We start from the raw sequence: 16,812 nt of genomic DNA on the forward strand, positions 1-16,812 counted from the left end.
AGCAGGTTTTTATAGCGATTTAGCGCTGCTGCGCTATCTAGCTTAGTCAGACACTGTGTTGTTTATATCACTGTGTTTAGCGTTACCAGCTCACCCAGATCTGTGAGTTCAGGTTAAGGGTGCACTTGGCTCCCCAATTGCTCTGTTTTTTCCCCACTGTTTAGTTACAGACACAGCATAAAGCAAGCACATAGTCTGTTTTCACTCAGAGGAAACACATCCAGCAGTGTGTGCACGTGTGTGACTGCGTGGGGGTTGTGTTTGTTACTACAGACATTGTAGTACTATCTCATCATGGTGAAAAAGTTCACTTGTATGGTGTGTAGCACCAAGTTTGTGCCCAAGTCACAGTCCCAGGTTACTTGTGAGGCTTGTATGTCACCACAGCCCAGTAGTGCTGACACCCAGATCAGTGGGGTTCCCCCACAGCTTGCGGGGCAATCGCAGGCAGATGAGCAGGAGCCTGCGTGGGCCTCCAACATAAAGACCTTGTTGGATTCTGTGGCTTCACAGCTTTCCACTAACACTCAGCAAACGCAGAGGGTTCAGAGGGAATTGTCCATGTTATCTGCCAGGGTGGATATTCTTCATACCCAAAATGTACCTCCCCCGCCCGCACAGCCTCAAAAGAGGCAGGCTACTGCTATGGATCCTGACACAGATGAGGACGATGACATATTGGAGGAGGGTGAGGAGCAGGGTCTGCAGGAACCAGCTCCTGAGACGGCAGTACATGGTCCCGAGCCCCTTATCAGGGCTATTAGGGATGTTTTAGATCTCCCTGTGGAGGCATCCACAGAAGGAGATCCTTTCTTCATGACTCAGAAGAAACAGCCAGTGTACTTCCCTGAGCAGGCAGAGTTAGAAACTGCTTTCAGGGCTGCATGGCAAAACCCTGATAAGAGGTTTACTCTTTCAAAAAGGTTCACTAATGCATATCCTTTTGAACCTTTGGGCAGAAAGAAATGGGAGGAGCCACCGGTAGTGGACTCCTCTGTGTCCCGCCTCTCTAAGAAGGTGTTGTTACCAGTCCCAGGGGTATCCACCCTTAAGGACGGGGCGGACAGAAGGCTGGAAGCTACCCTCAAGTCCATATATACGGCTAGTGGGGCATCCCAGCGTCCAGTTTTAGCCAGCTGCTGGATGGCCAAGGCTATTCATACCTGGTCAACCCAGATTCAGGAAGGCTTGTTGGGTGACATGACTGTAGCCCAGATAGGGGACAGCCTGCGTCACATTCAGGATACCGCAAAAATCCTGTGCGAGGCACAAAAGGAATTGGGCGCAATTAACGCGCGCAATTCAGCCATGGCGGTGTCAGCCAGACGGGCCTTGTGGCTGCGGCAGTGGTCTGCAGATGTAGACTCAAAGAAGAGTGTGGAGGGTATTCCCTTTACAGGAGAATGGCTGTTTGGCAGTGAATTAGACGGTTGGATTTCCAAAGCCACGGCAGGAAAATCTACCTTCCTTCCATCAGCCCCCACGGTTGCAAAGCGTACCTTCACAGGTGCTTCCCAGCAGTCCTTTCGTGGGAACAGGTTTCGCCCCAAGGCTAGGGGCGCCTCCAATGCCAGCAGGGGCACGAGAGGCAAGTTTAGGAAGCCTAACACCTCCAACACCCAGGACCGTCCAAATGCCGCGACTTCCTCTAAGCCTGCAGCATGACGGGGTTTTCCCGCCACGAGACTCTCTCGCGGTGGGAGCGCGATTGTTGCATTTCAGCCATGTGTGGGACGCCTCGGGTCTGGATACCTGGGCCAGAGGTCTCATTTCTCTAGGTTACAAGCTGGAATTCGACAAACCCCCTCCCAGACGATACTTCAGGTCGGCACTTCCAGCATCCCAGGAAGATCAGGTGCTCCTTCAGGGGGCCATTACCAGGCTGCTTCAGTCTCAGGTAATTGTACCAGTGCCAGTCACGGAGCAGGGCCAGGGATATTATTCCAACTTATTCCTGGTACCGAAGCCAGACGGCTCAGTAAGACCCATCCTGAATCTAAAGTCACTGAACCCCTTCCTGCGCGTGTTCAAGTTCAGGATGGAGTCCTTGCGCTCTGATCGCCAGCCTAGAAAGAGGGGAGTTCCTGGCCTCTATAGACGTCAAAGACGCCTATCTACACATTCCTATCTGGCCCCCACACCAAATCTATCTCAGGTTTGCCTTGGGGAACGACCATTACCAATTCCGGGCGTTACCTTTCGGCCTGTCGACAGCCCCGCGGGTTTTCACAAAGGTAATGGCGGAAATGATGTCACTACTCAGGCTCCGAAGGGTGAATGTAGTGCCATACCTGGACGACCTGCTAATAAAAGCAGGGTCGGCGGAGGCTTTAAGCAGTGCTCTCAATCTGTCCATACAGGTTCTAAGAGACCACGGGTGGATCCTAAACATGCCCAAATCATCGCTGGTTCCAACCCAGAGGATGGTTTTCTTGGGCATGATCCTGGATACATCAGAACAAAAAGTTTTTCTGCCGATGGAAAAGGTCACTGCAATACAACAGCTGGTCAGGGAGGTCCTACAGTCACCTCTGGTACAGATCCATCTTTGCCTCCGGCTTCTAGGCAAGATGGTGGCTTCATTCGAAGCAATACAATTTGGCCGCTTCCATTCCAGGACCTTTCAATTGGATATTCTGACAAAATGGTCCGGCTCCCCCCTGCAGATGCGCAGAAGGATTGGCCTTGCAACAAAAACCAGGATCTCGCTACAGTGGTGGCTAGATTCATCCAATTTGTTGGCAGGCAGACGGTTCCAGATCCAGGACTGGATTCTGGTAACCACGGACGCCAGCCTGAGGGGCTGGGGAGCTGTGACACAGGGAGTCCGCCTACAGGGTCGATGGTCTCCACTGGAGTCAGGCCTTCATATCAACAAGCTGGAGTTGAGGGCGGTCTACTATGCCCTGTTACAGGCAGCTCCATTGTTACAGGGAAAGGCGATCCAGGTCCAGTCGGACAATGCCACCACTGTGGCCTATATAAATCGGCAGGGTGGTACCAAGAGCATGCCGTGCATGAGAGAAGCGTCAAAAATTCTGTCCTGGGCGGAACAGAATGTCCAGGCCCTGTCTGCCATTTTTATCCCGGGGGTCGACAATTGGGAGGCGGACTTCCTAAGTCGTCACGATCTTCACCCGGGAGAGTGGGGCCTTCACACTCAAGTGTTCAATGCCATAGTGGATCTGTGGGGGCTCCCTCAGATCGACCTGATGGCTTCACGATTGAACCACAAGGTAGCAATGTACTGTGCACGGACCAGAGACCCAGGGGCGATAGCGGTGGACGCTCTCACCTGGACCTGGGATTTCCAATTGGTGTACCTCTTCCCACCTCTCCCATTGTTGGCTCGGGTGCTAAAGCGGCTCCGGCATCAGGGGACGGAGGCCATACTGGTGGCACCAGACTGGCCAAGAAGGGCCTGGTACGGGGACATTCAGGCCATGCTAGTGGAAGACCCGTGGCGTCTGCCCCTAAGAAAAGACCTGCTCCTCCAGGGCCCGTTCGTCTTCCAGGACTTACAGCGGCTACGTTTAACGGCCTGGAGGTTGAGCGGCAGATCTTAGTCCACAAGGGTCTCCATCCCTCTGTCGTCCCTACAATGATAAAAGCCAGGAAGCCGGTGACGGCTGCTCATTATCATGTAATATGGCGCAGATATATTGCCTGGTGTGAGAAGAATGACTTGCCTCCGGCCGTTTTTCGATTAAACAGTCTGCTACGTTTCCTTCAGGCTGGCCTGGATAAGGGACTCAGATTGGGTTCCTTAAAGGTCCAAATCTCTGCACTATCTGTGTTTTTTCAGAAAAAGATTGCGGCCTTGCCGGAAGTGCAAACCTTCTTACAGGGGGTGCTGAGGATTCAGCCCCCCTTTGTGCCTCCCACTGCACCATGGGATTTGGAAGTAGTTCTTACTTTCTTGAAATCAGCCCGGTTTGTTCCATTGGAAGAGTCTGAGCTGCGACACCTCACTTGGAAGACTGTTGTTTTGCTGGCTCTAGCTTCGGCCAGGAGGGTGTCCGAGCTCGGGGCCTTATCTTGTCGGAGCCCTTACCTTGTGTTCCACAACGATAGGGCGGAACTCAGGACTAGACCACAATTCCTTCCAAAGGTGGTGTCAGGGTTCCACCTAAACCAACCTATTGTGGTTCCTTCTAGCGCGACACACCCAGATATACCAGATACCTTGGATGTGGTCCTCACCCTTAAGGGGTATGTCAAGCGCACAGCTAGGATCCGTAAGACGGACAGCCTGTTTGTGCTTTATGATGCGCAGAAGAAGGGTTTACCTGCTTCAACGCGTACCATTGCCAGGTGGATAAGATGTACTATCCAGCAGGCTTATGCTTCAGCTGGTTTGTCGCTTCCTTTTTCAGTAAAGGCTCATTCAACCAGGTCTGTAGGTACCTCTTGGGCGGCTGCTCGAGGGGTGTCGGCAATGCAGCTATGCAGGGCCGCAACTTGGTCAGGGCAACACACATTTGTGAAGTTCTACAAGTTTGACACCCTGGCCAGGGAGGATTCCCAGTTCGGGAATGCGGTTCTACAGCAGAATCCGCACGTTCCCACCCGTTCTGATAGCTTTGGGACCTCCCCATAGTAGTGAAGCCCAGTATCCCATTGGACGGTAGAGAAAATAGGATTTTGGGTACCTACCGGTAAATCCTTTTCTCGTAGTCCATATGGGATACTGGGAGCCCGCCTCAGTGCGGCTTTTTCTGCTGTCAGACCTTCTTTATGGTTAGGCTTATTGCCTTGTTTTCTATAGGATAAATAGGACTATAGATTTGTTCTAGTTACAGGTGTCCTCTTAAGTTGTTAGGATTCACCTCTTTTATATGTTTTTTTGTTCGTTTGGGTGTGCTGGATGAATCTCACCACAATACATTATCACATACTCCTCACATGCTCTCCTTCGGCACAGTTTTTGCATTAACTGACTAGTGGAGGGAGATTGAGGGGAGGAGCCAGTGCACCCACACTAAAAGTTCTTTTATGTGCCTGTCTCTCCTGCGGAGGTCTCAACCCCCATAGTAGTGAAGCCCAGTATCCCATATGGACTACGAGAAAAGGATTTACCGGTAGGTACCCAAAATCCTATTTTCTTTGTATGCTAGGAGAGTTTTGTGGCTCAAAGCTTGGGAGGCTGACAATGAATCCAAGAAATCTCTATAGGCTTTGGCCTTTTTAAGGGAGAATTAATTTTTGTTGGAAGTCCGAGTTGGAAGCCATTATTCCGAGTTGGAAGCTATTATTAAGCAAGCAACAGGGGGAAGAGCACTTTTCTTCCTACATGAGCAGCCAAACAAGGTTTGCAGCCTTTCGTTCTTCCTTTCGGCCCTCCTTTAGAGGAGGTGCGTCCTCCAGGGGTCATTCCAGTAGAGGACGTTTTGCTGCTGGATAGGGAAAAGCTTCAAAGTCCCGCTTCGGAGCCTTTACAAAGAAACAGGCTTCCAAAGGGGAGGAGAAGCCCTCAGCATGACTGGGCAGAGACTTCCCAATCTACTCAGCGTGAGGGGTCGCCTCTTGCAGTTCCAGGACACTTGGACCTTGTTAGGTCAGGATCCTTGGGTCCTCAATGTGGTGTCCCAGGGTTACAGGATAAACCTGAAAGGGGTTCCTCCAAAAGGGTTCTTACCTACTCCGTTGCCCAGAGAGACTCGCCTCAGAACGGCCCTTTTAGGGGCGGTGAAGTCTCTCCTGGAGAAGGGCATAGTGGTTCCGGTACCGCAAGAGGAAAGAAAGGGGTTTTGCTCCATTCTTTTCTTAGTACCAAAGCCGGACAATTCTTTCAGGCCAATCTTGAATTTGAAATCTCTAAATCACCACCTGTGGGTGTACCATTTTTAGGATGGAATCCCTGAGGTCCGTTCTGCTGAACTTGGAGCAAGGGGAATTCCTAGCATCCATGGACATTCAAGACGTATATTTACATATTCCCATTTGCAGAGAACATCAATCCTTACTGCGTTTTGCAATAGGGAGGTTACACCTGCAATTTCAAGCGCTTCCCTTTGGGCTGGCTACAGCCCCAAGGGTATTCACAAAGATTATGGCGGTAATGGCAGTGTCCCTGAGACTACAGGGTATAGTAGTCATTCCATATTTGGACGACCTGCTGTTCAAAGCAGAGTCGGCGGAGAAACTACAGCGAAACCTGTCAGTAGCCATTCGGTTTTTACAGGAACACGGGTAGATCTTGAATCTTCAAAAGTCTCACTTGTGTCCTACTCAAAAACTGCAGTTTCTGGGGGTCATAATGGATACAAATCTACATCGTGTATTCCTTCCGGAAGTAAAAGCCAGGGACATCTGTCAGCTGGTTTGGACAATTCTGAGGACACCTGGTCCATCGGTATGGCATTGCCTAAAGCTATTGGGCAAAATGGTGGCAACTTTCGAGACCCTGCAGTATGCCAGGTTCCACTCTCGACCATTTCAGTGGAACATTCTGGCGTGTTGGTCAGGAGATCCAAAACCATGAAATCAGAAAAAGTGATCTTGACTCTGGAGACAAGGACAGCGTTACTTTGGTGGACAAACTTGGACTCTCTTCAGTTGGGTCACTCTCTTTAGCCGTGGGAGTGGCTGGTGGTCACCACCGACGCCAGTCTCCAGGGCTGGGGAGCAGTTGTTCTGAACTTGCGGTTACAGGGCCAACGGTCCAGGGAAGAATCGGTATTACCGATAAACGTACTGGAATTGCATGCAGTGTGGAAGACGCTGTCACAAGCAGAGGAAAGACTGAGGGGTTCACCCATTCGCATTCAGTCGGACAATGCCACGGCGCAGCAAAATGGCAGAATTATGCAAGATTTTCCAGTGGGCAGAGAAAAATGTTCCAGCCATCTCTGCTGTATTCATTCCAGGAATCTAAAATGTGGAGGCGGATTTCCTGAGCAGGGAGAAACTTCTGGATGGAGAATGGGCATTACATGCCCGTCTTTCAGGAGATTGTGGCTCGTTGGGGCCTCCCAGAAGTCTACTTGATGGCATCCAGGCACAATTACCAAGTACCCAGATTCTGTGCGAGGACCAGGGATCCTCTGGGTTGGGCGGTGGATGCCATGACCGTGCCCTGGAAGTTCGAGTTGGCTTATGTCTTTCCCCCGTTCCCTATGATTGCCCGGGTGTTGAGGGTGAGATCACAGGGGACATCTGATACTGGTAGCGCCGGATTCGCCGAGAAGATCTTGGTATTCCAGCATTCGGAGGTTGTTGACACAGTCGTGGTGTCTTCCTCTGCGGCCAGACCTGCTCAGACAGGGTCCCTTTTGTCATCAGGACCTAGCTCGATTAAATGTCTATATTCTTTCAGAAGAAAGTGCAATTGATACCGGAGGTGCAGACTTTTCTGCAAGGGGTTATTCGGCTGAAGCCTCCTTATAAGCAACCAGTGGCACCATGGGATTTATACTTGGTGTTCTCAGTTTTGCAGAAACCTACGTTTGAACCCTTAAGGTTGGCTGACCTGAAATTTCTTACATGGAAATTGACTTTTTTGTTGGCAATCGCCTCAGCAAGGCGTGTTTCTGAGTTGGGAGCATTATCTTGTAAGCCTCCGTTTTTAGTATTTCATGCAAGTGTCTTCACTGCAGAACATTGCATCCCTTGTGTGTGGGATTGTCTTATAGGTAAATTCAACTTTGTCACAGGCATACGTGCAGACTTTCTCTCTCTGCTGTAACATCCACATGCTTTTGAACTCTATTGGGTACATTTGCAAGCAAGTGTCTTCACTGCAGAACATTGCATCCCTTGTGTGTGGGATTGTCTTATAGGTAAATTCAACTTTGTCACAGGCATACGTGCAGACTATCTCTCTCGGCTGTAACATCCACATGCTTTTGAACTCTATTGGGTACATTTGCAAGCAAGTGTCTTCACTGCAGAACATTGCATCCCTTGTGTGTGGGATTGTCTTATAGGTAAATTCAACTTTGTCACAGGCATACGTGCAGACTATCTCTCTCTGCTGTAACATCCACATGCTTTTGAACTCTATTGGGTACATTTGCAAGCAAGTGTCTTCACTGCAGAACATTGCATCCCTTGTGTGTGGGATTGTCTTATAGGTAAATTCAACCAAATATCTGATCTGTGTAAATAACAACAGTACCTTGCCTGTGTGTAGTGAGGCATGTATTTTTTATTCTAAAAGAGATATAGTATCCTGGAATGCCAGAACTGTTTTTGTAAGCCACTTTTATTGCTCTGTATAGCAGGGGGTGGGGACTGAGGGTGTAGATTCCAATTATTGGAAATTGGGAAGAAGGCATTGTTAGAGTATATTAGTTCTTATTGCATACGGCTGTGGCCGGATAGGCTGTGGCCATAGTTTAGCTGTGGCCCTGTATTGAAGTGGACCGTTTTAAAGTGGGAAAACAGAGTCATAACTACGAGCGTTATACCTGCGTTACACCGAAGGAAAACTGAAGGCAAACTACTACCGTGTTTCCCCGATAATAAGACCTACCCCGAAAATAAGCCCTACCCTTGATTTTGGACACTGGTCCTAAATAAGCCCTACCCCGAAAATAAGCCCTAGTAAAATTTCATTATCTGGCGTTCAGACAATAGATTCTACACCTGCTAAACTCCCCTGATCCCCCACTCACCACCCCTAAACCCCCTCACCTCCATTGTGTAGGTAAAAGCACAAGCATTCTTCTGAAGCCGCTTCTATTCCCATGGATGCATTGCGGGGCGGTACGTCACCGCGCACATAACGCGGTTGCAGAACAGAGCTGTGTCACAGCAAAGAAGAGCTGGACATTATTGAGACTTAAAGGAGTACTGGGGTATGTTTACCTTTATCACGGACTGGGGACATGTTTATTACTGTAAGGAGGACTGGGGGCATGTTTACCGGTATAATGGAGGACTGGGGGCATGTTTATTAAGGAGTACTGGGGTATGTTTACCTGTATCAAGAAGGACTGGGGGCATGTTTATTAAGGAGGACTGGGGGCATGTTTCTTGACATTTGCTGTCAATGTTCATTAAAATAAGCCCTACCCCTAAAATAAGCCCTATGGTGTTTTTTGTTCAAGAAAAAAAAATAAGACCGTGTCTTATTATCGGGGAAACACGGTACAAATCAACAAAAACACACATGGACTGCATTGATACCTCAAGAGTATGTAATTCATCTCCAATATGCTCTCTTTATTTCTGTGTTATGCAAACTCTTGTATGATTTGAAAAGTTCTGATTTAATGAATTGTTTGTAATTGTTATTACTTGTTTGGTGAAGTTGTTCAGTGAAGCATAGTTTAGTGTTGCATTCTGCCTGATGTCTACTCAAACACAGTACAAATTATTTCCTTTGACCATTTGGCCGTTAGTGTTCAGGTGTAGCCTGACCTGAACAGACGACTATATTCTTAGAATTAGTGACCTGCAGCTTTTCTGAACAGTAAAAAATAAAAACAGACATTGAACAACCTCATCAAACAGGTAATTTCAACTTTAGATTTCGATTTTGTACTGTATGAACATGGCTAGGAATAACAGATGCACAGGCAACATTTTTAAAACTATGTGTGCAAACGCTAGAAGCCTAGGAGACAAAATTCCTGATCTAATTGCAATAATGACAAGGGATGACCTAGACATTGTGGCTATCACAGAGACATGGTGGAATGAGAACCATGGCTGGGACGTAGCTATACCAGGATACAATTTATTTAGGAAGGACAGAATGGGAAGAATCGGAGGAGGGGTAGCAATGTATGTAAAGAAAAACATAAATGCTACTTTAATACAAAACATTGAAGAAAAAACTGAGGCCCTTTGGGTGACCATAGAAATGGGGGAGAAGGACATTATTCGTACTGGGGTCATCTATAGGCTACCAGGCCAGGGGGCAGGATTTGGACAGGAGCCTATTGCTTGATGTCACTAAAATGGCTTTAAAGGGAGAAATCATAATCATGGGAGACTTTAATCTACCTGATGTGAATTGGGAGGAGTCTTTTGCAAGATCATCTACAAGTGGCAAATTTCTAAATTCCCTACAGGGAGCCTCTCTCAAGCAATTGGTGAGGGAGCCTACTCGCAAAGACTCAATATTAGATTTAATACTCACAAATGGTGACAGGATATCAGACATATATGTGGGTGAGAACCTGGGATCCAATGATCATCAAGCAGTATGGTTTAGTATCAAGGCAGGGTCCAACTCCAGTCACACAAAAACTAAGGTGTTGGATTTTAGGAAGGCTGACTTTGCAAAAATGGGGAGATGTTTAAGCGACTCATTAGCGCAGCGGTGGCCAACCCGCGGCTCGCGAGCCGCATGCGGCTCGCCGCGCTGTAAATTGCGGCTCCAGCCTCCCGTCTGCAAAGCGGGGTTTTGAATTTGGCGCCAATTCGGCTGCCAAATTCAAAACGCCGCATCGGCGGCCATTAGGAAACGACTGCGGCGAGCCAATCAGCGCTCGCCGCGCCGTTTCCGCCCTGCCCCCGGCGTCTGACATCAGACGCCAGCGGGAGGGCGAAAAGTCTTCTCCACGCCGGCGGAGCGCAGGAGCGCTCCTGAAGACGCGAGAAGCCGCCGGAGGATGGCGCAGAAGACGGCGGCGGGGAGAAGAGTTCCGGCGCCGCAGAAGACGCCGGGATCAAGACAGAAGATCTCCGGCGCCTTCTGCAAGAAAAAAGAAGATGGCTCCCGGAGAGGCCAGCGGGGGTGGGAAGCAAAAGAGCTGACGAAGCTCCCCCCAGCGGCCTCTCCCAACACCAGGTAGGGGCCTTTGGCCTCCTACCCTCCATCCACCCTAGACCACCGGGTGTCGGGCACTAGGCCCGTGGGCAAATTCAGGCCCTTCTGGCCTGTGTGCGCATTAGTCGGGCCCTCTTGGCCCGCGGCTCATTTGTTTGTTGGGCCCTCCTGGCCCTCTAGGTGGGCCCTTTAGTTAGGAAGCTGGACCCTCCAGCATAGGTGTTGCACTGTGGGCAACACCTGTGCTGGAGGGCCCAGCTTCCTAACTGTGGGGTCATATGACGTTTGGCACTGTGGGGGGCATATGTTTGTCACTTTGAGGGGCATGTGATGTTTGGCACTGTGGGGGGCATGTGATGTTTGGCACTGTGGGGGGCATGTGATGTTTGGCACTGTGGTGGGCATATCTGGCACTGGGGGCATAAAGTTTTGTCATGTGGCCACTCTCCTTGTGTCATATGACCACGCCCCTGACCACTCCCCCGATCACACCCCTTTTTGGCGCGCACGCCTTCGGCGCGCGCATGATGTTGGCTCTTTGGCTTGACGACTGATATTTTTCGGCTCTTTACCTCTGACCGGTTGGCCACCCCTGCATTAGCGGATTGGATGAACTTGAAAGGAGTGCAGGAGAGGTGGAGAAAATTAAAAAGTGCAATACTAAAGGCAACGGACCTTTGTATCAAAAGGGTTAAGAAAAGTACCAGGAAAAGGAAGCCAGTGTGGTTTACAAAAGAGGTATCAACTAGTGTAAAAGCAAAAAAGATGGCCTTTAGGACATACAAGCAGACTCAAAATAATAATGACAAAGAAGTGTATCTTGCCAGACGCAAAGAGGCTAAGAAAGTGATCAGGCGTGCCAAGGCACAAGCTGAGGAGAAAATGGCTCAGTCGGTAGATAAAGGAAACAAAACTTTTTTTAAGTATATAAGTGAAAGGAGAAAATCAAATGGAGGAATAATAAGACTGCGGACAGACACTGAGAATTTGGTGGAGGGAGACAAGGCAATTGCAGATCATCTAAATAATTACTTTTGCTCTGTATTCACTATAGAAGGAGAAGGGAAGGGACCACAGTTAAGTTGCAAGGACATTCATAAAAATAAGGTAGATGGAGGTACATTTACTAGGGAGAAAGTCCTAACAGAACTTTCAAGACTGAAAGTGGATAAATCAATGGGGCCAGACGGAGTGCATCCAAGGATACTAAAAGATGTGTTGGTAGCGCCATTAACAGATTTATTCAACCAGTCACTAGATACAGGTGCAGTTCCAGAGGACTGGAGAAAAGCAAATGTAGTTCCACTGCACAAAAGCGGAAGCAAAGAAGAAGCAAGTAACTACAGACCAGTGAGCCTTACATCAGTAGTAGGGAAAATAATGGAAACACTATTAAAAGAAAGAATAGTGGAATATCTTAAATTAAACAACTTACAGGATCCAAAACAGCATGGTTTTACTGCAGGGAGATCATGCCAAACAAGTCTCATTGACTTTTTTGACTCCGTGACCAAAATACTAGATGAAGGGGGGGCTGTAGATGTGGCATATCTAGACTTTAGTAAGGCATTTGACACTGTCCCACATCGCAGGCTGCTAAATAAACTTGAAAGTGTGGGATTGGATTATAAAACAATTAAATGGATAAGAACCTGGTTGCAGGATAGGAAACAGACAGTTGTCGTAAATGGAGTGCATTCTATGGAGGGACATGTTACCAGTGGAGTACCCCAGGGATCTGTACTTGGACCAGTGCTCTTTAATATCTTTGTTAGTGACATTGCAAATGGTATTGAAGGGAAAGTATGCCTTTTTGCAGATGATACAAAGGCCCTTATTCTGATCGGTGCGGATATTCCCGCTTGCGTACGGGCCGCCGATGTTTATCGTCTGCGCATGTGCAGAGGTCACTCTGCGCATGTGCAGGCGATTTCGCCGCATGGATTCTTTATACGCCGCACAGGGGGCGTAGAGGGGCGTGAGGGGCTACTTAGCCTCATTACCCTATGCATACGCCCCCCGTTTCATGGGCGTTCCCATGCAAACGCGGGGCGTATGCATGGTAATGAGGCCGTGACGCGTGGGTACGGGGCGGGCATCTGACATCGCCGGATGTCAGCTGCCCGCCCCCATACATGATTTCACACGGACAAGTGTCCGTGTGGTCTTGTGTTGCGGGACCTGGTGGAGCGTGCGGCCCTGCATTCGATGTTCGGCGACCATCGAATGCAGGGGCAGCTCCCAAGACGGAGGAGGCGTATCCCCGTCCAATTTCATGCGGATCGCCACATATCCGCGTACGGACGGCAGGTGGCGATCCGTATGGAAGGCGGGGATTCGCCTGCACGGTTGCGGCCGCATATTCTGATCGGGCCGCACCGATCAGAATAAGGGCCAAAGATATGCAACAGAGTAGACACACCAGGAGGGGTAAATCAAATGACTGATGATCTAAGTAAACTTGAGAATTAGTCAAGAGAATGGCAACTACAGTTTAATGCTAAAAAATGCAAAATTATGCACTTGGGACTCAAAAACCCAAAGGCTCAATATAGTATCAAGGGTACTATAATGGAAACTACTGAGGAGGAAAGAGATCTAGGAGTCACTATTTCAAGTGACTTAAAGGCAGGGAGGCAATGTAACAAAGCAATGAGGAAGGCTAGTCAGATGCTTGGTTGCATAGGGAGAGGAATCAGTAGCAGAAAAAAAGACGTAATAATGCCACTTTATAGGTCATTGGTACGACCTCATCTGGAATACTGTGTCCAGTTCTGGAGACCATATCTTCAGAAGGATATAAATACATTGGAGAGTGTACAAAGAAGGGCAACTAAAATGGTTCATGGCCTACATCACAAAACTTACCTGGATAGACTAAAAGATCTTAACATGTATAGTTTGGAGCAGAGAAGAGAAAGGGGGGACATGATAGAAATCTTCAAATATATCAAGGGTTTTAACATAGTACAGGTGGGAAATTTTCTTCAAAGGAAAACCAGTAATAAAACACGAGGACATGCACTGAAACTGGAGGGAGGTAGGTTCAGGGGAAATGTTAGAAAGAATTACTTCACAGAAAGGGTAGTGGATAAGTGGAATAGCCTCCCATCAGAGGTGGTAGAGGCTAAGACAGTAGAACAATTTAAACATGCTTGGGATAGGCATATGAATATCCTTACAAAGAAATAAGGATTAAAAAGGGTTGAGTTTACCTGAAGGGTAAAAAAGGGGCAGACTAGATGGGCCAAATGGTTCTTATCTGCCGTCAAATTCTATGTTTCTATGATGATCGGGCTGTGCTTAGAACAGGTCCTAAGTTTTCACCTAAGGTTGTTTCTTCGTTTCATTTAAACAAAGAAATTTTTCCTCCGGATGAGACCAAAAAAAGTGACAGACTAAAAAATTTGGATGTTGTTCGCGCTTTGCGCATTTATGTGGACAGAGTGAAAGATCTCCGTAGAATGGATTCTTTGTTGGTGTTGTATGATGTACACAAAAAGGGCTGGCCTGCTTCTAAACAGACCATTGCAAGGTGGTTGAGGTCAGTAATTGCTTTTGCCTATACTAAAGTTGGCAGACCAGTGCCTTCCAGGATCAATGCTCCTACCACCAGGTCGGTTGCTGCCTCTTGAGCGGTGCGCCATGGAGCTACAGCTGAACAAGTATGCAGGGCTGCCACTTGGTCATCTGTTCACACTTTCACCAAATTTTACAGGTTCCGTGAGTTCGCGTTGAAATTCAAGACGCATCATTTGGGCAAGCAGTGATGAGAACTGCAAACCTGAGCGTACCCTCCCAAAGGACCGGCTCTTGAACGTCCCAAGGTCAAGCTGCATCACCAGGATAGATGAAAGAGAAAAAGGGATTTTTGTAAGAACCTACCATTCGAATCCCTTTCTCTGATTCTATCCTGGTGACGCAGCGATCCCTCCCTTACGCTCAGTAAGTAATACTGTTTTCATGGCTTGTCATGTTACGGTTATGTTAAATTGATTGTACATATTAATATTAATATGTTCAGGCGTTGTACTGAGTCAATGTATCCTAGTGTGCTCTGGAAGTTGAACTGAGGAATCCTGGGATGCAGAAGGGAGGAGACTGCCTCTCTGAAAGTTTAGCATAGGTGCCTGGCTCCTTTGGACCCCTCCTACATCCCAAGGTCAAGCTGCATCACCAGGATAGAATCAGAGAAAGGGATTGGAATGGTAAGTTCTTACAAAAATCCCTTTTTCACCATGTCGAACAGTAGTGGTCGGCGTTTTGACTGTTGACTTAGACACTGTAGATGACTGCATACCTGCTGAAATGTTTGAGTAGATAGAGATTTGGTTTAATGAACCTGCATCTGTGCTTTGTTTCTTTAGTTTATTTTGCCTGCTCATGATCTGGTTTAAACGGTGCATTCATTTTTCTTTCAAATAGGAGATTTTCTTATTGTTGATCCTATTGCTGAAGGAGAGAAGGTGAAAGCAGAGATATCTTTCATCATATATAAAGATCACCAACGCCTTCTGCAGAAAGAGGGCCTCTGGTAAGATATCTTTATTTTGGGTTTGTGGAGATGTCAGGATTTTTTTTCTTATGTGAATGATGGAAGGGATTCATGTAGCTGTGAAAAAGGGGTATTTCTGCAGCAAAAAGCTGGAAAGAGAATAAAAAAAGTAGCATGTCTTCCTTTGCAGTCAGGTTATTGGAAAGAAGCTTCTTGAGTACTGCTTTCTCCTCTTGTTTTGGTGATCAGAAAGGCCTCAGCAAGACAATGTATGAATAATAAAGAAAGAATGTAGTACAATACACGAAATACAGAGGTGTCCTGCTGCACCTAGAGTCTATATGCCCTACAATATGAGATGCCTGAAACAACAAGTTTCATAGGTAGTCTTCCCTCTAAGCTTCTTTTGTAGGGTGCCGCACCCTGCCTGTTTTTAAAACCTGAAAATGTACCCTGCCCTTTTTGTGTGGCACTCTGCGCCCGTATGCTGCCCCCCCCCCCACCGTGCTGACATGCTGCTGAGAACTTTCTGTGTGTGCCATCATGTGTAATGGGTATTACGGTGTATGCCATGATGTGTAATGGGTATTATGGTGTGTGGTAAAATGTGTAAGAAGAGGCATTACAGTGTGTGCCAAAATGTGTAGTTGTCATTGCGACAGAATATGTAATGGGCATAACGAAGTATGACCATGTTTAATGGGCGTAAATCCTAGTGCAGTGTGCAATATATACTGCAATATATACAGATATATATATATATATATATATAGGCTTTGTGGTGCGGCACTCGTAGCTTAATGATTATAAATAAATACTCCGTACAACGGGATAAGTGATCAACGTTTCAAATAACGTGTATTTGTCATCAGGATAAAAATATTCAAAAAGCACACATACCTTTATAGTAGAATACAAACATGTGAAGTGAACAGCGTGCAATACAGGCCCGCCCTGCCGCAGGAGGGGGGTAAGTGACATCATAATTAGGCGTCCAGTCAAAGTACTCTGGAGACGCTGTGTGAGTAACCATAGTGACAAGAATTAATCAACATTGAGGGTATCGGTTTGTTAAAAGCAGAATAAACATTATAACAATAGATGGGGTTAAAAAAGCTGAAAAGATGCGCAAACAAATACACAGTACATATGGTAAAATAGTATACAAAGTTACAAAACCCAAGCGTATGGTACTTAGTGCTCATAGCTAAAGACTGCAATAACACATTGCCATTTAAATACTGTGAATGAAGTATTTTCATTTAAATACTGAAAATGAAATATTTTCATTTAAGCCTCTGGGGGCCACTGTGTCAAGTCGGTGTATCCACCGGGATTCGCATTGTAGCAATTTTTTGGATAGGTTGCCACCTCTGATAGACTGTTTCACGCAGTCAATCATGCGATACCTTAATGTGCTTATAGGGTGCTTGCGCTCCAAGAAGTGGCGAGACACAGGTTGTTCTGCTTTGCCGCTGGCAAGGGCTATTTTTATAGCGCTGCGGTGTGCTCCCATTCGTTCTTTGAACTTTCGTTCAGTTTTCCCGATGTAGCTTAAGCCACACGGGCACACTATTTGGTAGACCACGTGATT

At 47.4% G+C, this 16,812-nt stretch overlaps 1 protein-coding gene across 2 annotated transcripts in view; it reads left to right on the forward strand.

Moving 5' to 3' along the window:
* Positions 1-16,812, forward strand: part of EIF1AD (eukaryotic translation initiation factor 1A domain containing) — a 38,361-nt gene that overhangs the window by 11,106 nt on the left and 10,443 nt on the right. For both annotated transcript variants that reach the window (XM_083165254.1, XM_083165255.1), the window contains exon 4: positions 15,149-15,257. In XM_083165254.1, the coding sequence (XP_083021380.1) occupies positions 15,149-15,257 (109 nt within the window). The remainder of the gene's footprint in view (positions 1-15,148; positions 15,258-16,812) is intronic.

Source organism: Crinia signifera, chromosome 11 (genome assembly GCF_055691185.1).
Source record: "Crinia signifera chromosome 11, ASM5569118v1, whole genome shotgun sequence".
In the NCBI taxonomy this organism is placed as follows: Eukaryota; Metazoa; Chordata; class Amphibia; order Anura; family Myobatrachidae; genus Crinia; species Crinia signifera.